Source organism: Carassius auratus, chromosome 21 (genome assembly GCF_003368295.1).
Source record: "Carassius auratus strain Wakin chromosome 21, ASM336829v1, whole genome shotgun sequence".
Taxonomy (NCBI): Eukaryota; Metazoa; Chordata; class Actinopteri; order Cypriniformes; family Cyprinidae; genus Carassius; species Carassius auratus.
In genome coordinates, this window is record NC_039263.1 from 23,720,097 (window position 1) to 23,743,243 (window position 23,147).

Consider the following 23,147-nt stretch of genomic DNA (forward strand, 5'->3'; position numbering starts at 1 on the left):
TAACATACAATAAATTTTTTATATAGATAAACACTTTTATTTTTAAATGCATTATTTTATTTTATTTGAAGACAAAAATACTTATTTTTTTTAAATAGATGAAACACTTTAGATCTATTTAATTTTAAACGCATTATGTTATTATTATATATTTTTTATATGAACATATAATGCATATTTTAAAATTGGTGGAATTGATGTTACTTTATTTTATTTTAATTTATTTTATTTCATTTAGTTGTATTTTATTTGATGATACTGATATTTTTTTAACTAGGTGAAACACTTTGAATTTTATTAAAATCTTTAAAAAAATGTTTAAGAGGAATTAATTTTTTTTTGCTATAACTGAATGCCATTCATTGAATATAGCATGCAACTTGTTTTTTGAATTCCACAAAAAAAAAAAAAAAAATTATAAATAAAATCAAAAGGTTAATGTTAAGTTAATTTTGATATTAAGATAAAATAAATGTTTATATTTACTTAAAAATGATGAATTTTGAAATATGTTCTTTTCAAGTGATTGTATGTAATGTTGATGAGTTGGTTCTGTCTCTGTAGTTCCGCATGAGTACAGGAGGCGACAGCGGACATAAAGGTCCTGCAGTTTCTGCCCAAGAGGCTCAGATGCAAGCCATCATGCAGCAGGCCAGGGTAAAAACACACACTTCCACCAGTACACACTATATTTCACACACACACACATCTCGATGCAAGCTAATTCCTCCGTGTCATTGTTATATAGCTGGCGATGAGGGGTCCAACCGGACCCATGGGTTTGACGGGTCGTCCCGGTCCTCTGGTACGTCTGTGAATCTGTTTCCAGCCTGTCGTAATGATGATATTATGATGAGTCTGATGTGTTTCAAGCTTAATTTGATTTCCCCAGGGTCCTCCTGGTGTTCCTGGACTGAAAGGAGAGTCTGGGGAATCAGGACCTCAGGTAGGCATCACGGATTACCAACAATACAGCTATCTGACAGTATTTGAAGAGGCTGTTGTGAGACCTGTGTGTGTGTTTTTAGGGTCCTCGTGGTCCACTGGGATCCCATGGCCCTCCTGGAAAGCCTGGTAGAAGGGTACGTTTGCGTTCTGTTGTTGTTATTATTAATCTGATCATTCTGTAAAATAAGATTTATGAAGAAGAATCGTGTTGGTTTAGGGTCGACCCGGCTCAGATGGAGCCCGAGGGATGCCTGGACAGACGGGACCTAAGGTAAAACGAATGAGAGGAACCAATCTATTTTAGCATAACACACACTAATACATTGTACACAATAAGAGGCTAGAAAGTAAACATTTTGAATTCATGTCGAGAAAGTCCAGTAGTTTCTTATTTATAAAACGCTCATATCCTGCGGTTCTGAACTGTTTCCTGTCTGTGTGCTTCACAGGGTGACCGAGGATTCGATGGACTCGCTGGTTTGCCTGGAGAAAAGGGTCACAGGGTAAACGCATTCAAATTAGTCTTATCTGAGTTTAACTGAGCTCAATTATACTTCTGTTTTTATAGTTGTAGTAAATTTCTTATGTGTATGGAAGCCCGTTTCCACCACTAAATAAAAAATAAAATGAGGTAATTGCTTTTTATTTCAGAATTGCAACTTTATATCTCGCAGTTGTCCGAATTTTGAGTTCTAAAGTCAGATTTGTGAGATACTTTAAAAAGTCGTACCTTGTTTTATGTTTTATTCAGTGGCGGAAACGGGCTTCCATCTCTGTGTTTGTCTTTTTTAATATATGTCTATATTATTTTTATTCATTTTTATTTCAGTTATAGTTTTAGTTTCTTTAGTATGTCAAGTGAAACTGTAAAACTCTAATTAAAATAGACATTGAGCCAAAAAGGTGCTTTTTTTGTAATTTAATTTTATTTTATTTCAGTTAACAATTTTTTGAGTTTCTGTTTTAGTTTTAATTAATTATAATAACCTTGCTTTGATTGGCAAGTCTTAACAAAATTCTTTCAGTTGAGAGCGACATTAAATGTCCATTTGTTACATTTATAAACACATTTATGAACATTTTAAAATCACTTCAGCTGAACAGCTATTTAATTAAATATTTAATTTTTTCAAAAACATTTTATTTTATTTTATTTTATTTTTAAATGGCTTTCCGCAATACATGATTCATGATTTGGCCAATTGTAATAAAATGTAATACATTTCAAATCTTATTAAATGTAATATCTGTGTGTTTGTTTGGCAGTAAACGTGAAAAGGAGGATGATTCGGAGACTAATGAGTGTGTTTGTTGTTGTAGGGTGAGACGGGTCCTCAGGGGCCACCTGGGCCTCCAGGAGAGGACGGAGAAAGAGTATGAGCTTCTTTTTTTAACCCCTTCCTGTTGCCTTCACCATCAGTGTTATTGCTATATATCTAAATGTGTCTTAACGTCACGATGACATCATTTCCTGTATCCCAGGGCGATGATGGTGAGGTCGGACCCAGAGGTCTGCCGGGAGAACCGGTGAGTTCATGTTTCCTCCAGTATCCCAGCATTATCCTCTCTGTATGTGAAGTGAGAGACACATTCAGAGACAGAGAGTGTAGTAGAGATGAGAACATTCAGTCAATTAACCAGCGGTTTAAGACTCTGTCCAGCAGGTGGCGCTCCATGTTCAACACTGACTTCATCTGCTCTTACATATTCACATAAACACAAGCAGTAGTGTTTAAGGCTCCTGCTGGAAAATGTAGCACATCAGATGAAGAGTCACTTAAGTGGCATAGAAAACTGTGTTTATTTTTTCATGTTGACATCACACGGGCTACCACTATTTTATTTTATATTTAATTGTATTATGCCAACATTTATTAAACATTTAAAAAAGGTGGAACACATATCTATTTGATCTTGTTTCTAAATGCATTATTTTATTTTTTATTTTATAAGATAACACAGCTGGGTGAAAGTTTTATTTTATTTATTTGAATTTATTTTATTTGTGCAAATATTGAACATTTCAAAATAAATGGAACTCTTTACAGAACATGAAGGTAGAACACTTTGTTGTTTAAATACATTATTTTATTTTTATTTCATGTAAATAAGAGAAAAGTATTACTTTAGGCGAGTATGTTTAAAACGAATGACACAGAAAAAAGCTGTTTTATTTATGTTTTGGTCACATGACCGGGCGAATGCTAGCCACTTTATCCGTCTATTATCAGACACTTTCAGCTGAACACAACTCTCTGTTTCTCCGTCTTCTCTTTTTCAGGGTCCTCGTGGTTTGTTGGGCCCCAAAGGTCCCCAGGGGCCCCCAGGCTCTCCTGTGAGTTCAAACTTCATATTTATCTGAATTAGTTTGTTTTCATCTTTATCAAGTCATTGACCTTCATGCTATTTATTTACTTAGAGCTTTATTAATATTTTAATATATTTATTTTATGTATGTAAATGTGTAAATATTTTTTAAACGTTAAATTCGTTTTCATTTATTTTGATCCCTGTTTTATTGTTTTAGGGTGTGACTGGTATGGACGGACATCCTGGACCTAAAGGAAACATTGTAAGTCTGAGACATACACATACACGCACACACACACACACACACACACACACACACACATTCACATTATTATGCTCTTGTTTTCACCCGTCAGGGTCCTCAAGGTGAGCCAGGACCTCCAGGACAACAAGGCAACCCCGGAGCTCAGGTATTCATCAAGCCACACCCACTCACCCATCACTGACTTCATTAACCAGTCAAAATCCTCTAATTCTGTCCTCTTTCACAGGGACTTCCTGGTCCTCAGGGAGCGATCGGACCTCCAGGAGAGAAGGTGAGATCACATGTGTGGAGGAGCGATGGAAGGATGCTTCTTTTCCGTAATGGATTCATGTCTTTATATAGAGTTTGTGTGTGTGTGTGTGTGTGTGTGTGTGTGTGTGTGTGTGTGTGTGTGAAGTTTTCTATTGATAAAGTTTATGTTTTATGACAAGAAAGTTATTGTTAGTGATGTAGATTATAATACATTTAACAAGTTTTTTTTTTAAAGAAATTAATCATTTTATTAATCAAGGATGCATTAAATTGATCAAGACAGTAAAGACATTTACAGGTAACTGTATAATGTTACAAAAGGTGTGTATGTCAAATAAATGCTGCTCTTTTAGCTTTGATTATAATAAGAAATATTTATTGAGTGGCTAGCAAATGAGCAAATTAGAATGCTTTCTGAAAGATTATGTGACACTGAAGACTGGAGTAATAATCAGCTTTATATCACAGGAATAAATTATTTTTTAAAATATATTGAAATAGAAAATATGCTAATAATATTTCACAATATTTTTGATTTTACTGTATTTTTGATGAAATAAATGCGGCTCTGATGAGCATAAGACGCTTCTTTAAAAAACAAAAAATCTTATATATATATATATATATATATATATATATATATATATATATATATATATATATATATATATATATATATATATATATATATTATTTTTATTTAACATCTATATTTATATATATATATATATATATAATTTTTTTTTTTTTTTTTTTGCTGGGCTTAAAGATTGAAGATTATAATATAGAGTAAAAATATTTTATTATTATTTATTATTTACAGTTTTGTTTTATTATTATTATTATTATTATTATTAGTAGTATATTATATTTAAAAACAAAAAACATTTGACTGCCACATCAAAGCCATTTTACTGTAATGTGACAAGAAAACCATAAAACAAGGAACTATATTATTTGAAAAATACACCACTCAATATTTTTTTTTATTGTCGTTAAAGTAAAATATTGATTGAAACTGATTTTTAGTTTTCAACTATGCATAAATGCAAAGCTTACAATATTCGAGAATGAACATTGATAATTCTGGACATTGATATTTGTCATTAACCCTTCGACACACCAACCACGTTAACTTATTGATCGCTCTACTGGATGATCTTCATGCGTGTGTGTTGAATCAGGAAGTGTGTGTGCTGAGTGTTAATGGACTGAGTGCTTATGCTGGTTTTCCTCTTCTCAGGGTCCCACTGGAAAACCAGGCTTACCGGGAATGCCAGGAGCTGATGGACCTCCGGTGAGTCTGGGAAATGCACACACGCTTCACGTCTGATCATCTCAAGCTCTTTAGTTTGTGTTTCAGAGAGATTTCATTGTATTAATAATTACAGTGCAGTGATCTGCCTGGCACTTCTTCACAGACACACATTGTTCGCATCGATTCTCAAGACCTATTCTCTCCACATTTCATGCTTCTACATCTAATTACTGCAAGCATAACATCTCATTTCTCTTTATCTTTGCGTCACAAACACAGGGCCACCCGGGAAAAGAAGGACCATCCGGAGAGAAAGGAAATCTGGTATGTTCATCCTTCATTCCTCTTTCTAGAGTTCACTTACAGACAGTTCTCTTGTACAAATGTAGCTTCAGATGTGATCAATAACTCCATCGATAACTGACTGTGTTTTACAGGGACCTCCTGGTCCTCAGGGGCCGATCGGATATCCTGGGCCTCGAGGTGTAAAGGCAGGTGTTTTTAAATCCTCATTGGTCATAGCAGAACTCATAACGATCTCTCATTGGTCAGCGGGTATCACAGTTCTGTAGTAGTAAGACTTCAGTGAAAAGTCACCCAAGTTATATTAGACGGCACCCTGCCAGTGTTTCTGATACTTTCCTGAGGCAGAATCATCAGAAGTTTATAGCCATCTTCCAAAATGTCCAAAAGTTGCATTTCTAGACAGCATTTTAGGCGTCAAAAACTACTTCTGAGTTAAGTTGTTTTGGCCAGAATGTAAGGCAGTGGAATGTGATGAGGATACATTTCTCAATTATTATGTTATATTATATTATGTATGTATATTATTTATTGTTAGAAATGTTTAGTAGTTTTTTTGTGTCCTGACCCAATTAGTTAAAAAGGTATTGGTGTATAAACTTTTCTGCAACTAATGAACCAAATGAAAAAGTCATAGTTAGATTTAATTGTTCACTGAAGTCACATGAAGATGAATTTCTGAATTAAAGTGAAATTTATATATATATATATATATATATATATATATATATATATATGTATACTGTATGTATGTTGTTTAACTCTCATGCGATCATATAAAAAAAACTAAATAAAAAAAGTGTGAAAAGGTTATTATATTTTATTATACCGGGCTGTCAATACAATATAGTGTATAGTATAGGGCTGTCAAATCAATTATTCATAGTTATATACGATTTATATTATATATAAATTTAAATAAAAATATATATTAAATGCAGTTTTTATTTATGTGTGTGTATTTATATGTACATATGTACACACAAACATATATTATGTAAAAAAACGTTTGTTTTGCTGTGAATAATCGTGGTTAATAGATTTTACAGCACTAGTACATTATATTATTTTATGTTTTTTTTATGCTGTGTTATATTGCTATGTTATATTATGCAAAGAAACTTTTGTTTTGGTGCCATTAAAAGCGATTAGTAGATTTTACAGTCCTATTATATTTTTTATGTTATGTTATAATCTTATATTATATTATGTAAACAAACTTTGTTTCGGTGCGATTAATCGCAATGAATAGATTTTACAGCCCTGTTATATTATGTTATGTTATGTTTCATGTTATGTTATATTTTTATGTTATGTAAACAAAATTTTGTTTTGGTGCGATTAGTCGATTTTACAGCCCTTTTATATTATTTTGTTATTTTATGTTATGTTATGCTATATTGTCATGTTATGTAAACAATCTTTTATTCTAGTGCGATTAATTGTGATTAATCGGTTTTAAAGCACTATTAAAATATATTTTATTACATTATGTTATTGTTAGAAGATGCATTGTGAAGAATGCATTATCCAAAATGGCAGATGAATCAAGATAATCGTCTAGTGTATAAATATATCTATATTTCACACCAAATGATTGCATATAATAAATAAAAAATTGCAATTGAATTAAAATGCACTATTGTAATCCACTGTGAGTCAGTTTGCTGCCTACAGTATATAGACAGTAGACTGTGATGCAGCTTGCTAGGGTTTGAGAGCTTTTATCACCTTCATGGTTTCTAGTCAGTGTTTGTGATACAGTGAGTCAATCGAAAGGTTTTCTGAAGTTTAGATGGAATCTTTTCATCTTTTATCTTTTGCTCTTTCGCTCTTTCTGTCCGCAGGGTGCTGATGGAGTCCGCGGGCTGAAAGGAGGCAAGGGTGAAAAGGTAATTTCAGAGTGTGTTTGTGAGTTGTGTTGTGTGTGTGTGTGTGTGTGTGTGTGTGCAGAAGGCTAATGCACTGCTCCTGTGTCATTAATGTTTCATTTCTGTTTCTGAATATGGAAACTGCTGTACTCCAGGATGCATTTTTGACCTTCCCGCTTTGGTCATTAAAAAGTTGTATCCTGCATGAGTGCAGCAGGAAAATAAGATCAGGCCCCGGCAAATAGCAGAAATAGCAGTTGCCATGGAGATCCGTCCCTCGGTATCATGTGCGAGAGGAAGTTTGCAACACTCTCAGTGTCAAATCTTCATCTCTTTCCTTCTCAGGGAGAAGACGGATTTCCGGGATTTAAGGGAGATATGGGCGTCAAAGGCGACAGGGTAAGAGACTTATTCGCAGGTTGAAGAGGTTATTTGTTTTTGGCTTTATCTCTGGAGAATTATGGGATATGATTTCTCTTTTCACTCGGGTCGATCTTTAATTCTTAGAGCATCTCTGAGGAGGCACATAAATCACACTGGGTCTGTGTCAAGTGGTGCATCACTATTACTTTTCCTCATACTTTTTGGGATTTGAACAAATATAGACACACACAGAAAAATAGACCCTGAGGACCATAACCTGGGAATTCAGCCACATAGAAATGTGATAAAACACCTTAGTGATCACATATCCCCAGTCTATTTCAAAGACATTTTACACACAAAATGCAGAGAAATTTGTTCATTTAGGACTCCAGAAGTCGGTCGAAGGGCATGTATAATATTCGTTCAGCCTAATTGATCAGATTTTTTGCAGTTATATAGTCTGCTGACTCAGCTGCGGTGCTGGGTGAATGTCTGTAATGAGCAAACGCGCACCGCTTTAGGTTATTAGGGACCAATATGCACACGCTTCTGGATTTAAGTGGGCGGACATTGTCCCAAATTACCATTTACTCTTGTTAAATGCCACGCACGCACACACTTGACTATTCCCATGCTGCTCTTAAGTGGCAAAAACATTAAACACACACTAACTGTACACACAAACTTGTTTCTTTATTAAGTTCTAGGATCGTTTATTCAAAGATGTCCACCCAAAAACATTCGAAGACAACTCTTTTTTTAATTTACAGCAATTAGGAGACGAAAATAAGCAATATTAGTAATTACATTTTAATAATAATAAAAAATTGAAGTTGTAGAATTGTAGGAGGTGGATTAAGAAATAATTTTTAGTACATTTTTTGGGGGGTGAATTAAATTAGTAAACATCGTGTGTATGTATATGTATATATATATATATATATATATATATATATATATATATATATATATATACTTTTTTTTATTTTTTATTATTATTATTTTAAAGCTTGTTTTGTCTTAAATTTGGTGCCCTTTGTGCCTTTGGACGTTTGCTTTAATTAAAATAATTAATTGTAAAATTTATTTTGTGGGTGATTTATTTCCATAAATATTACTCTCTAGTTGTTTTACTCATTTTAAAGCTTTTTGTCTTTTATTTAAACACCTTGAAGCCCTCTCTGAAGTTTTCTTTAAATAATCGAATCATTTAAAATAATACAATTTGAACATTCTAGATATTTGGGGGTTAATAAATCAAAATAATTGTAATGTAAAATGTAATTGTTTTTTAAGTGTTTTAGCTCATTCTAAAGCTTGTCTTATTTTAAAATTTGAAGTCATCTTGAGGTCCCCTTGGGAGTTTGCAGAGGAATTTAAAGGGACTTTTTAATGCATTTTTCCCCTGAAAGCAACTTTTATTATTTACACATTCAGTTATTACATCAGTCAACGTAAATGTAAATGACGTCTTCTCTGATATGATTGGCTGGCATACAGATGTAATTTATCGTATCATTGTATGTATCGTTTGTCGGAACAGACCTAAAAAAAAATATCAAAACTCTAGTTTCTGGGTGAAATGTCTCATATAAATCCTAATGTGTTCAGGGAGAACTTGGTGCCGCCGGACCCAGAGGTGAAGACGGGCCTGAGGGACCCAAAGGAAGATCGGGTTTACCTGGAGATGCTGGACCGCTCGGGCCGACCGGAGAGAAGGTGAGTGGATATCTGTACATGCATCGTCAAGTTTGTCAGTGTTTTGTCGCCACTGATTAGTTAAGTTTCTTCTGTGTACTTTGGTTTTAGGGAAAGCTCGGTGTGCCCGGGTTGCCAGGTTACCCAGGAAGACAAGGCCCCAAGGTAAATACACCTGCGATTACCCAGCATCCACAGCAGCGAGTGTCGAGTGTGTGCATGTATTGATAGAAGGACAAGGTTGTGTGTGTGCGCATGCATTAGAGTGGGACTGGAAGGCAGACATGTTTGAACTTCTTGATCAAAGCTAAGTGGATTTACCCATAATGCCATCTGATGTCAGCCTTCCGTTTGACCGTGACCCAGCATTCACTGCTGCAACAGCACTTTCTTCTCTTCTTCTCCTTTTATCCCTCTCTCCCTCCTCGCTTTGATGGACCTGTGAATTAATCCCTCTCTCTCTCTCTTTTCCTCTTCAGGGTTCTCAAGGATTCCAGGGATTCCAAGGAGCCAGCGGAGAGAAAGGCACGAGGGTGTGTAAAAAAAGTCTCATTTTATTTCTCTCACGCACCCTTTATCCGCATCTTATTTTATTGATGTGCTTTGAGTAGTGAAAAGATATACGCTCACTGGTTTTTTCTCAAGTTTGTGGATTTTGAGAAAGAAATGCAGGGTAATCATTTAGGCTAACATAATGCAAAAGATGTGAAGAAGTGCGCAAGGACATGAATTTAGATCTATTCCTGTTTGATTTTTTGATGTTATTTTAAGATATTCAACACAATGCAATTCAGAAATTCAGATGCATCATTAGGGGAATATTTAACTTTATCGAAAACTGTTAAAAACATTTGAATTGAAATAAAGCAGAAGTAAAATAAATTATAAATATTAGAGGGAAAAACTATAAATTATATCTTGACTTATCTTTGCAATAGAAAATAGCCCAAATGGTAATATTAACAATAATTATAACAATAATAAATTACAAAAGAACATGAAAATACTAAATGTTCAACTAAAAATAAATTACAAATTTAATATATATATATATATATATTTTTTTTTTATAAAAACAAACAAAAAAACCTAAAACTGAAATAAAAGTGAACCTAAATAGTAATATTTAAACAAACAAATTAAATAAAAATTAAAAAAGAAAACTGAAAATCTAAAAATAATACTAAAAAGTATACAAATAATACTAAAATAACGCTGGCTGAAAATGAAAATTGTCATCTTTTACTCACCGTCATGTCACACTATTGGCAGAATAAATAAAAATGACAAAAACACAGTCAAGTAATGTAATAAAAGTAATCATTTCAGCTTGTGCTCGCCATTGTCTCGGTGTATGGAAGCTAACAGTCTCTGAGCTGTAGTGTGTGTGTTATCAGAGCCTTTATGGCCAAGAAAAGCTGAGTAAACCCCCAGCTCTCCGCACGGATGCTTTATTGGCTGTATATCATCACATTTGAGCTGAGAGCAGCAGCCGGCTGCCATTAGAAAGACAATGCAGTCTCCCATAAACACATTATAATCCAAAACCAAGCCATTAAACAAACACACACACACTCAGACTGCATTCTTTTGTTGATGCAAAACTTTCTTTGTTTCTGCATAACTATATCCATGAAGTATTCATGAGATGGAGAGATGCTAATATAATCTACAGAAAAATCAAATTAATCACAATGTTCTACTAGGCTGAAAGGAATATTGCTTTTGGTTTTATTTAAATTACGCAAATAATGGCCATCATTTTTAACGACTGAATTCGCTGAAAAGAGCATATGAACAGAAAGTGATATATTGAATTATCTCTACTTCTACTTGTAAATGTTTTTATTAAAACAGAAGTATGCAATTAATAACTGTGTATACAGTGTAGTTTAATTGTTATATATTTTAATTGCATTTATAATATTTTATATAGTAATATTTTAAATATATCATACCTTTTAAAAACCAATAATTTGAAATTAATCATTATTCAAATCGATTGACAGTTTAATTATTATATATTATTGTTCACTTGAAAAATATTTATATATTAATTTTAATTTTATTAATTAATACAACATAGATTTCCTTTAGGAATAAATCATATTATATTGATAAATTATTCACGCTGTTTTTAATGTTGATTAAAAATATTTATATTATCAGAACTTATTAAATATAACAAATATCTTTTAAAAAATGTATGGGTATCCTTCTTATTTTATTATTTTATTAGAGTGTATTCCTTATAATATGTTTTAAAATAAATAAATAATAATAATAAAGGTAATAATAGGGAACTAAGATATATTCATTTTTTATTTTTCCATTAATTCGCGTTATGTTCTCTCACGAACAGGGGACAGCAGGAAAGCCGGGACCCCGAGGACAGAGAGGACCCACGGTAAGGCAACAAAGTTTGGACAAAAACAAACAAGACGTGATCTTTTTGCTGATCAGTTTAGGACTGTTTTCACACACTGCTTTCTCAAACTTCTTGTGATCGTAGGGACCCCGTGGTGAAAGAGGACCGAGGGGACCAACCGGTAAAGCGGGACCAAAGGTGAGACTGTGCTTTTTCATCACTATTCTGCATTTGTAAGAAGCTTCTCAAGGTCTTCTGTCTTAGTAAATAAGTAATATGACATGCAAATGTAAAATTATATCATGCATGCATTCAAGCTTACACAAAACAAGTGTTTGGCACATAAAACTTCAATTCTGAAGAGCACATCATACCCTGACTGACTGAAAGAAAACATCTGGGGCTTCAGGATATCTGAACCCTCTTTCATCATTTGTTGTGCTTTGAAAGCTAAACGTGTTGACAGGAGCAAATGCTGCTCCTATCACATTTCAAAACGCAAGCTCAGCTGGAGCCAATCCAAATGCTACGGGGATTTTCCCCATCTGCAAATCAGTCAAACAAATCTTTAATGGCACTCATTACCTCGGGCAATAAGCATAAGTTTTACCATATTATTAATATTTAATCGCATTTGCATGGACAAACATTCTGAAATATTAAAACGTTCTGTTTAATTTCCCTTTTCTCCTTTATTTCTCCTTCCCTCTTTCACAGGGCAACTCAGGAAGCGACGGCCCCCCAGGACCACCCGGTGAACGGGTACGGTTTAAATAATAACCGCATCCTTCCAAAGTATTGATTTTTGCTTCAGAGAGAGAGAGATTTCACGCTCTTTCCTGTCCTTTCTCACAGGGTCCGTTAGGAGCAGCGGGACCGACTGGATTCCCTGGCCCTAAGGGTCCACCGGTAAGTGATGTCAACACTAGAAATAACTATAGAAATCCTACTTTCATCCAATCCGTTCTGTCTTGATTTTCCCTCTATCACTCCCTCTCTCTTGTTTTAAGGGTCCTGCCGGAAAGGACGGGCTGCCCGGACACCCTGGCCAGAGAGGAGAGACTGTGAGTGGCGTCTGATAGGAACACACACACTTTTATTCACACACTTGTGCTTAAAACTCACTTGTATTTTCTTCTGGCAGGGTTTCCAAGGTAAAACTGGACCTCCCGGACCCCCAGGTGTAGTCGGACCTCAGGTAAATAGAGCACAGAATGCTGAAGTTCAAATTTTCAAATTTTCAAAATCAATTACACACTAAATAATGCCTTTAGTAAAACTCCAATAAAATGGATTACAAAATGGACGAAAAACCTGAGGATGGACCTCATGAATAATGTCATAAAATGTTTGGCCCATAAAAAATAATAATAATTATATATATATATATATATATATATATATATATATATATATATATATATATATATATATATTTCAATTGAAAATATGATTTTAATTACTGTGTTAGTATTTATTTATATTTTTATAAAAAAAAAAAAATAATTACAAAGATTGGCAGAAAACATAACTGTCATCAGAATAATAAAGAAAAAAAAAATTATTTGATTTTTGGATGACAGTGTTGTTATTTTAAACTAAAAGTATAAAATATATAAATATTACATAAAAAATTTAAATAAAATTAAACTGAATTACTAAAATTACTAAACCCTAAACATTTTCTAAATATTTTCTTTAATTAAAAATAAAGTTAAAATATAATTAAATATAAATGTTAGATGAAAAACTAAAAATAATAGTAATACAATTATAAATGAAGCCTTGAAATGAAATAAGTGAAATAAATATGTTAAGCTGAATTATAAAAATTAGACAGTTGTTGTTTTTGTTAACTAAAACTGTTAAAATTTTCTGGAACAAAAATAAAGTTGAAATAAAATTAAATATAAATATTAGATGAAAAACAAAAAATACAATTAGAAATGTTGCCTTGAAATGCAAGGTGTATTATCAAAATTACTAAAACTGAAATTAAAAACGTCTTTTTTCTAAAACACCTACAAATGACAACAAGAGCACGTAACAAAATGACTAATGTTAAAAAAAAAACAAAAAAAAAACCTTTCAAGCAAATTCAAAACATGAATACAATAGTATATGAATAATACTAAAACAACATTGTCCAGACATTTCATTAATCCAGGATCAAAATATTTCAAAACCTGTGATCTTTTGACCTGGACCAGTAAGAAACCACCTAGCAACCGCCCAGAGCTCCCTAGCAACCACAAAGCTATCCTCGGGTAACCGCTAACAACAACCCAGTGAAGTGACAGGGCGTTCTGAACGATCAAGAGCCCCTCAGGAAATGTAAAAATCTGCTTTCCAGTGCTATGCTAATTTGGGCTGTTTTCAAGCATTTTGAGCTACTTCTACACTCTGTTGTATCTTTAATACTCTGGAGGCATTAGACGCGCTCCACTCTGGGCTGCATCTACCATCCGCACAAGAATAAAACTTTCTAAAGCTTAGAAAACCACACACCCATCTGTTTATCCAGAGTGGCTACCACAGGCAGAGGCCAGAGACACGTGCTACATATTCATGAGCCATCACTCGCTCATTAGATTATCTTAAAGGTGTCCTAAGGTTGTCACCCGGGAATCAGAATGGCTCCATTAGGTTACATATGAGCCGTTTGTTGGCCTGCCTGTGCTTTGTCTCCTGACATGCTTTTGTTTATGCGGTTAGATGTTGGCGCTGACTGGGTAATGAATTATTCATAAGCAATCATGATATTCTGCTTTTTATGCAAATGTTGAGGTGGGCACAGGTTTCAACAGTGCCACACATACACACATATGGATGTTCAAGTGCACATGCTCAGCCATGCAAATGGAGGCATATAATCTGATTCTTTTTCTCCCGCTCTTCGTGTTGCATAATTTGCATAACCGCTGATCTTCCTGAAACACCTGTAGCATCTTTATTAATGGATGTTTTCCAGAGGTTTCCGTTGCTTTCCTTGATTATGCTGTTCAAACACACTTTTGAACAATGAAAGAACTAGGAGTACAGCCGTTCATTGTGTTCCAGATGCATCGATTTAAAATCGACCTTTAAATATGACTGCGTAATAATGAATTATTTGTTTTGCTGTAGATTTAAAATGTTAGCATTTGAATTAATCTTACTTTGTTAAAGTAGCAAAATACATAAATTAATCATTTGCAAACTTTGCAAACTGCTTTGCTGAGGTGAATTAAACTATTCTGGAAATTAAATTTGAATTGAATTGATTCAGCGACAACACAAAGATTCATCTACCCCACTTCAATATAAATATATAAAAAAAGTTTTTTTAATAAAATGTTTTATTTCAATATTAAGTACTATATTTAATATTAATGTTAATTTTATGTTTATTAATTACTTATTTCTTTAAATAAAATGTGGAAATCTTTAATAAATAATGTTGAATAATTAGTATCTTTAAAGGTTTATTTCACATTTGCTCTCTCTTTAAATTTTGTAACTTTCAGGTTTTACAGATATCTTATATAATTTATAAGATATACAATATGTATTCATTTTTAATCATAGTTCATTTTTTATTTAGATGTTATAAAAATGTTATAATTTAAATGAAGTATTCTTGACCTTGGACCACAAAACCATTCGTAAGGGAAAATTTCTCGAAATTGAGATTTATACATCATCTGAAAGCTGAATATATAAGCTTTCCATTAATGTATGTTATTAGGATCGAACAATATTTGGCCGAGATGCAACTATTTGAAAATCTGGAATCTGAGGATGCAAAAAGTAAAAATATCTTTAAGGTTATTCAAATGAAGTTCTTAGCAATGCATATTACTAATCAAAAATTAGTTTTTGATATTTTCACAGTAAGAAATTTATATTCATGGAACATGATCTTTACTTAATATCCTAAGGATTTTTGGCATAAATAAAAATGTAGAATTTTGACCCATAAAATGTTTTTTTTTGGCTATTGCTACAAACATACCCCAGCGACTTAAAACTGTTTTTGTGGTCCAGGGTCACATTTTGTTAAAATAGCAATATGCATCAATATATCACATGAAAACTTGTGAATTAAGCTGTTCTGAAATAGCAAATCTGTTTTGAATTGATTCACGAGAAATCGTCAATTGATTTTATTCATAATCAACCTAAAGATGAATCTACTCCACTACCTTACCCATAATCCATCTCTCTTTCTGTTCAGGGACCAACAGGTGAAACAGGACCAATGGGAGAGCGAGGCCACCCTGGACCCCCAGGACCACCTGGTGAACAGGGTCTACCTGGACAAGCAGGAAAAGAGGGAGCAAAGGTGTGAACAAATTCAGGCCATACACACTTCAACATTTACACACAATACAGTTACAAATACACAGATCCAAATACATTTATCTATTCATCAATTCATATCTGGTCTTGATAGGGAGATCCCGGTCCTGCAGGACCCACCGGTAAAGACGGACCTCCAGGACTGCGAGGGTTTCCAGGAGAGAGAGGTTTACCAGGCCCTGTGGTGAGTATCACGAACAAACCCTTTACCCCTAGAATAACACTCGGTGTAACTCGCCCTTAAATTCTGCACGGGCCAGCATCTCTCTTTCATGTTTTGAGCTTTTGGTTTGTTGTTCAGTATAAATAGTACATCTCTGTGTCACCTCTACCCGTCAAATGTGTGGTGTTTGTGTGCCTTCAGCAGTTTTGTGTGTGTTTGCAGGGGTCTGCAGGTTTGAAAGGGAGTGAAGGACCTCCAGGGCCACCTGGACCTGCTGTAAGTAGACATGCTCTTTCTTTTTATCCATCTCTTCTCAAACTGCTTTCTTATTCGCTTGTTTACCTTGTTTTCTCTTTCTCCTTTTGCTCCACACACTGGTTTTCAGTGAGTACAGTGATTCAGTTTGTGTGACATGGATGATTTACAGTATATCTTCAGTATCAGGCAAACATTAGGACTTATCTGATTGAGTTCATGTTTACTTTTTGATACATGTGCTGGAATATTGCAGAAAATGCATCAACGAGGGTTTAACACACACTACCATTTAAAAGAAAAGAACACTTTTGTTCAGCATGGATGCACCGAATACATCAAAAGAGACTGTAAGGATATTCACAGTCTTACAAAATAATAAACACTGCATTGTTTAAACGTCCTATTCGCCAAAGAACAAATTTGTTTAAGGAATGTATCACAACATATTTCAAAATATCACTGTGTTGCTGTTTTTTTGATTGAAGAAATAATGCCTTGTAAAATTCATAAAATAAAACTTTCAAAACCATTACAAAACCTTAAACTTTTGAATGGTAGTGTACATGTGAAGAGTGTTATTAATGAATATGAATATTTGTATTTAAATGTTAAATACTAAATGTAATAATATATTCAATATGAAATATTTTAATATATAATAATGAATGCATTTTTTTAAGAGAAAAAAAATCTAAATCAGACTGGTGCATGTTTATGATAGATGATTAAAAACGATTTATCTGTTCATCTTTTCTCTCTCTGTTCATGCAGTCTTGACTCCAGGATTTTGAATATTCAGATTTACTGAGATCTTATATAATGCCGGAATATGCATAATTATATAATCAGTAATTAAAAAAAAAACAGCATTTACTTCTGCATTAAAAATCATATATGCATGCCGGCTGTCAGTATACACCTCCATATGAATCTTTTTCAAGAACAAATGCATAATTAATCAAACAGATCATCAAGCTTTCATTAGCAAATGGCAGCTGGATATCAGTTATGAAATTTCTAATTCACAAACTCATAGGGTTCTCCTGGTGAACGTGGTGCTGCTGGCCCTGCTGGTCCTACCGGCCTCCCGGGCCGACCCGGACCTCAAGGACCCCCGGGACCCTCTGGAGAGAAAGGTGGACCTGTGAGTACTTCCTCAAACACGACCCGTCTTCATTTCTCAGCTTCATTTCACTGTCAAATCATTCAATAACTGAGTATATCCTCTCATATTAGGGTGAGAAAGGACCTCAAGGACCAGCTGGTAGAGACGGTATTCAGGGACCGGTGGGACTTCCAGGCCCAGCCGGACCCATCGGACCCCCGGGAGAGGACGGTGATAAGGTACAGAAGAAAAAGAAGTGATAGAAGAAGGTTGAGAAGAGAAGCGAATGAATTAAAGACAAAGAGATGTGGGCATGAAATTGATGATCATGGATGAATCTGATGGGTTTGCTAGATGATTAAGTGAAGGTCACACACACACACACACACACACACACACATAGATCAAATGACTCCACTGTCTGATCAATATTTTCTCTAGAGGAATGGATGGATGGTTCAATATTTACTCTGCGCAATATTTGAGAACCAAAAAAAGCCTATAAATACTAGAGTTTTTAATTTAAAATGAATGTTTAATCACGATTAAACTCAATTTATTTATACCAGGTGTTTTCTGTGTATAGTTTGTGTTTATTAGAGTATCAAACCGTTGGATTAGCAGCATAGCAATGTCACATTCAAATAAGAAATAGATGTGATACTGAAGAAGAATCAAATATGCAGTTAGTCTTATTGGAAAGGATCTCATGTAACACTTGTCAGGGAAATGACATCACCGTGACACTCTCACTCTCACCTACACAAGCAGATTTAGGGTGTGTGTGTGCGCGTGTGTGTGTGATACCAACATGTGTTAGCATTGGCAGTTTTAAGGTGTGAGCGATATTTGAAGGATGTACGTGTTGGATCTGCCTTGTGTGACAGGTGCAAAGGCTTCTGGGAAATATAGTCAGAGGAGTAAAAAAAAAAAAAATTAAAATTAAAATGTAGTAGAGTATTATTGCTTACTCTGGCAATAACATGTTTTTTAGGCATGTACCATGTTAATACCACATTTTTATTTCATCATATACAGAGGTGATATCATTGTGTTATTTGATTGTCCTTGGAGTTTCGTATAAATTCCATATTTATATGAGTGCATTACTGTTCAAAAGTAGATTTTTTTTATTTTATTGTATTATTTTTTTTCTTAAATGTTATATTAAATTGATCAGAAATGACAGTTGTTAAGACATTTAAGATGTCACAAAAAAATTCAGTTCTTTTGAACTTTATGTTAATCAAAGAATCCAAAAAGAAAATCATTATATCCATACAAATGAGGTAGCATGGCTCCTTTTAACATTGCTGATAACAGAAATGAAAATTCAGCTTTACATTACAGAAATAAATTAAATTTTAAAATATATTAAAATAGAAAGCAGTTATTTAAAATTGCAATAATATTTCATAATTTTACTGATTTTACGATATTTTTCATCAAATAAATGCAGCCTTGGTGAGCAGAAGCGATATGTGTCCCAAAAAACAAAAACTGGATTTGTATAATTTGTATTACTGTATCACGTGACGTTTTTCCTGTATTTGCTAGATATTATTTTAGATATCAGATATTTGCACATGTAAATGCTGTGTTATTGTGACAGGGCGAGCTTGGAGAGCCGGGCCAGAAGGGAAGCAAGGGTGACAAGGGCGAGCAGGTGAGTCTACATTTCCATTCCACTTGAGTCTGAAAACATCATTTCTTCAACGAGTCCTGTCTGGATTCATCTGTTTGTTTGTGTCGTTCTCCCACGACCATCATTCGTTCTGTTATTACCACTGCACCGTTATGAATATAGATGTTGTCTTTGTTATGAAAATCAATGACTTGTGCTCGCTTGCTTTTTCTTTCTCCTCATGTCTGGTTTTCTCCTTCTTTCTGCCGTTCTTCAGGGTCCTCCAGGGCCCGTCGGTAGCCAGGGTCCTGCAGGTCAGCCGGGTCCACCTGTGAGTATATAATGAAGTCAGCCATTTCTTGTACACTTGTACTTGTGTAAGCGGTGTTAGTGATGTCACTTCCTCCCTGCAGGGTGCTGACGGAGAGCCAGGTCCCAGAGGTCAGCAGGGTCTGTTTGGGCAGAAGGGAGATGAGGGTTCACGAGGCTTCCCAGGACCACCAGGACCTGTCGGCCTTCAGGTTAGAGCTTCAGGGTTTGGTTTCTGCTCGTTTAAAACTCTGTTGTTTTAGTATATTTGATGTCAGAGTTTGATAGCATGGTTTTTTATTCATTTTTATTAATTGATTAAATTGGTTTAGATGTTATCCTGATTTTTTTTATTGCAATCCTTATATTTACCACTCATATTTTGACAAATTTTAATTTGAATAATATTTTAATAATTCAGCATTTTTTAATTTAATTTTATTATTTTTTAAATGTCTATAGCTTTTATTCATTTTTATTTTAGTACTTCAAATTAAACTTAATTAAAACAAAGTTTTAGTTATTGCATTGTTTTTGTCAATTTTGATTTATTTTCTACTAAGCGTATATAGTTTTTATAAATTTTTATTTCAGTTTTTATTTGAGGTATTTTAGTATTTAACATTATTATTTCAGTTAACGTTAGAAATTGAGATATTATGCTGAAAAATCATCTTTGCATCACACGAATAAATTTCAAAATATATTCAAATGGCAAACAGCTATTTTAAAATGTATTCATATTTCACAATTGTACTGTTTTTACTGTATTTTTGATCAGATAAATGCAATCATAGTCAGCATAAGAGACTTTATCAAAAACATTTAAAACTCTTACTGACCCTCAACTTGTGCATGGAGTTGTATGTAAATATGATAATCATTAAATACCATGATATCACCATCTAAAACCATTATTGCACCATAGTCCACAATATAAAATATTTTTTTAATTCATCAGCAGATTTATTCCAGGTGAGTAAAAGTCTCACCTTGGAAATATGTCAGATTCTGGAAGTAAAATGGACTGCAGATAGCATTTAATATGGACTGTAGATGTGGTTTGTGTAGTTTGTACAGGTTGCGAATGCTTTTAACATGTTGTGTTTGTGTGCAGGGCTTGCCTGGACCCCCGGGTGAGAAGGGAGAGACTGGTGACGTCGGTCAGATGGTACGCATCCACATCCATACAGTCATTCTGATCAAATGTTATTGTATTTTAATAGAAACTGAGCTTTCTTTCTACACTTTCTTGACTTTTCTCGCAGGGTCCCCCCGGTCCTCCTGGCCCCAGAGGCCCCTCCGGACCCCCAGGAGCCGATGGACCACAGGGACCCCCGGGAGGAATCGGCAACCCAGGAGCCGTGGGAGAGAAGGTGATCCGCATCATAGCCATGAACAAATCACTATCATTTCATTTTAATTAGAAACTGACGTCCTTAATGATCTGAGGGAGAATGTGCCTGCCAGTAATGATCCCAGAGAGTGTGTGTGTGTGTGTGTGTGTGTGTGTGTGTGTGTGTGTGTGTGTGTGTGTGTGTTTCCTGTAGCTTCTCTCTAGAGTTGAAGCTCTGTTTGTGTTTGCTCATGTGTCTGTAAGTTAAATACTGACTGTAAGGAAGCCATTCATTGATTATTATCCTCAGAAAGTGTAAAACGGTGTCTCTGAAGCTTGGTTTGAGCTTCACGATCAGCAGCATTATCCTAACCAGAGATTTGTTTATTCCCATTCAAATGATTTCATTTTATTCAATGATTAAGCAATGACTGTACACCATTTAGATGTCAGTAGATTTGCTCATTCAAATTAGAGTGATTTGCAGTAATATTACATTTGTATATACAGTTTATTATAATATTTTTTAAGTAGTGACTATACATATATAAATATATCAATAGTTTTTTTTTAATTCTAATTAATTTATTAATACAATTAATAATAAATGTATATCTAGTATATAATAATTATTAATAATATTAATTAAATAGTGACTATACAACAATTTATCAGTAGATTTGTTCATTATAATTAGAGTAATTTATTGTTATTAATAATAAAACAAACAAATAGTAATAATTTCATTTTTTAAGCATATGTACTATAAACCATGTAGATGTTTCAATAGCTTTGTTAATTCTTATTAGAGTAATTTAATAATAATAATAATAACAACAACAATAATAATATTAAGTAGTAACTATACAAGAAAATGTATCAATGGCTTATGTTAATACTTATTAGATTCATTATTATTAATAAAAATAAATATGTATATATGGCATATAATAATTATATATTTGTTTTTACATTTAATTAGTAAGCAATGACTTAATGAGCAAATGCATCAGTAAATTTGTTAGTTGTAATTAATGATTTATTATTTTTATTAATAATATAAGAAGAAGATTTTTTAAATACTATAAACTGTGAAGATGTATCCATAGCTTTGTTAATTCTTATCTGAATTATTTAATGGTAATAATAATAATAATAATAATAATAATATAGCTGAAAATATATTATGGTATTTTTCTTAGGTTTGTCATAAAAATAGACATTTTTAACAAAATACAAAATTAAAATTCGTCTTTAGCAGATGTGTGAAGTTCATTTTAGCCTGTGTTACTAGATTGTTTTTAAGCTAGCAGTAAACGTGCTTTACTTCCAGAATTCAACAAGTAACATGTTTGTTTACTTCAGGTTTGTGCAGTGCAGTGATCTTCAGTTTTTTCTCTGGAGTGTGTGTGTGTGTGTGTGTGTGTGTATGTCTCAGCAGAGCGTGTGTTCGCATGACTGTGCTCCATCACCTCTGTCAATATTATTTAATACGGTGCTTCAGCACTATTGTTCTGCCCCGGATCCAAGGACCCGCTTCAGTTGTGCTTAGAGAGCAGGTTTGCCCAGAGAAACGACCCAGAAAAACACAGACGAGGGGAGGACTTAAAAAGAAAACAGATAAAGATGATAGAATGAGACCTGGAGACAAGGCTTTCTGCTGTTAGTCTGGAGGATTTACCTCAGCTCTTCTCTCTGACAGACCTCTCATCCCACTACAGAGAGACAGAGACACACACACACACACTCACACACACACACACACATATGAATGAAGCAGTTCAGAGCGGCTGAGAGACTCTTAATCCCTCAATATGGCAGACGTGCAGAAGTATCCACACACACACACACACACACACACACACACTTAGCCTCTAAGAGCACAGAAAATAACTCCTAAAGATGTTTATTAGCAAGCATGAGAGAAAGCACAGGGAGAGGATGGACGAGATTGAATGTTTAGTCACAAACTGATCGATTTAATAGTGTTTTATCAGTGGTTTGCTAAGGGAAGCATCACTATTATTTCTTTTTGAATCAGTTCATATTGGGATATTTAATTGTGCCGGCTCATTTTACTTTACTGGTTTTACCTTTCGATTACCTTTGCCATCATCTAATGCTCCCTTTAAGTTCATCTTTGAAAGCACTGACCGTTTAATAAAACTTTAAAAACATAATTTAATAACACTACAATTACTAAGTGCATTATAATGTTGTGATGCGTTAATTCACTTGTTACATAAAACAATTGTTTTTATTATTATTATTTTTAGATAAAATACTATTGAATTTTAATTATGGTAATTTGTTTATTTACATGTTTATTTTGGTTTGTTTTTAATCAGACAAAATAGTGGAGAATTTAAATG

At 33.7% G+C, this 23,147-nt stretch overlaps 1 protein-coding gene across 1 annotated transcript in view; it reads left to right on the forward strand.

Annotated features, from left to right (window-relative positions):
• Nucleotides 1-23,147, forward strand: part of LOC113039139 (collagen alpha-1(XI) chain-like) — a gene marked incomplete at its 5' end in the record, with an annotated part of 61,330 nt that overhangs the window by 31,895 nt on the left and 6,288 nt on the right. Inside the window, 36 exons of the mRNA XM_026197038.1 lie at nt 565-657; nt 749-805; nt 893-946; nt 1,029-1,082; nt 1,166-1,219; nt 1,398-1,451; nt 2,269-2,322; nt 2,431-2,475; nt 3,230-3,283; nt 3,476-3,520; nt 3,615-3,668; nt 3,750-3,794; nt 5,019-5,072; nt 5,313-5,357; nt 5,471-5,524; nt 7,184-7,228; nt 7,553-7,606; nt 9,185-9,292; nt 9,383-9,436; nt 9,751-9,804; nt 11,634-11,678; nt 11,784-11,837; nt 12,357-12,401; nt 12,495-12,548; nt 12,650-12,703; nt 12,784-12,837; nt 15,856-15,963; nt 16,075-16,164; nt 16,366-16,419; nt 17,438-17,545; nt 17,638-17,745; nt 19,119-19,172; nt 19,408-19,461; nt 19,544-19,651; nt 20,557-20,610; nt 20,708-20,815. Coding sequence (XP_026052823.1) covers nt 565-657; nt 749-805; nt 893-946; nt 1,029-1,082; nt 1,166-1,219; nt 1,398-1,451; nt 2,269-2,322; nt 2,431-2,475; nt 3,230-3,283; nt 3,476-3,520; nt 3,615-3,668; nt 3,750-3,794; nt 5,019-5,072; nt 5,313-5,357; nt 5,471-5,524; nt 7,184-7,228; nt 7,553-7,606; nt 9,185-9,292; nt 9,383-9,436; nt 9,751-9,804; nt 11,634-11,678; nt 11,784-11,837; nt 12,357-12,401; nt 12,495-12,548; nt 12,650-12,703; nt 12,784-12,837; nt 15,856-15,963; nt 16,075-16,164; nt 16,366-16,419; nt 17,438-17,545; nt 17,638-17,745; nt 19,119-19,172; nt 19,408-19,461; nt 19,544-19,651; nt 20,557-20,610; nt 20,708-20,815 — 2,283 coding nt within the window. The remainder of the gene's footprint in view (nt 1-564; nt 658-748; nt 806-892; nt 947-1,028; nt 1,083-1,165; nt 1,220-1,397; nt 1,452-2,268; nt 2,323-2,430; nt 2,476-3,229; nt 3,284-3,475; nt 3,521-3,614; nt 3,669-3,749; nt 3,795-5,018; nt 5,073-5,312; nt 5,358-5,470; nt 5,525-7,183; nt 7,229-7,552; nt 7,607-9,184; nt 9,293-9,382; nt 9,437-9,750; nt 9,805-11,633; nt 11,679-11,783; nt 11,838-12,356; nt 12,402-12,494; nt 12,549-12,649; nt 12,704-12,783; nt 12,838-15,855; nt 15,964-16,074; nt 16,165-16,365; nt 16,420-17,437; nt 17,546-17,637; nt 17,746-19,118; nt 19,173-19,407; nt 19,462-19,543; nt 19,652-20,556; nt 20,611-20,707; nt 20,816-23,147) is intronic.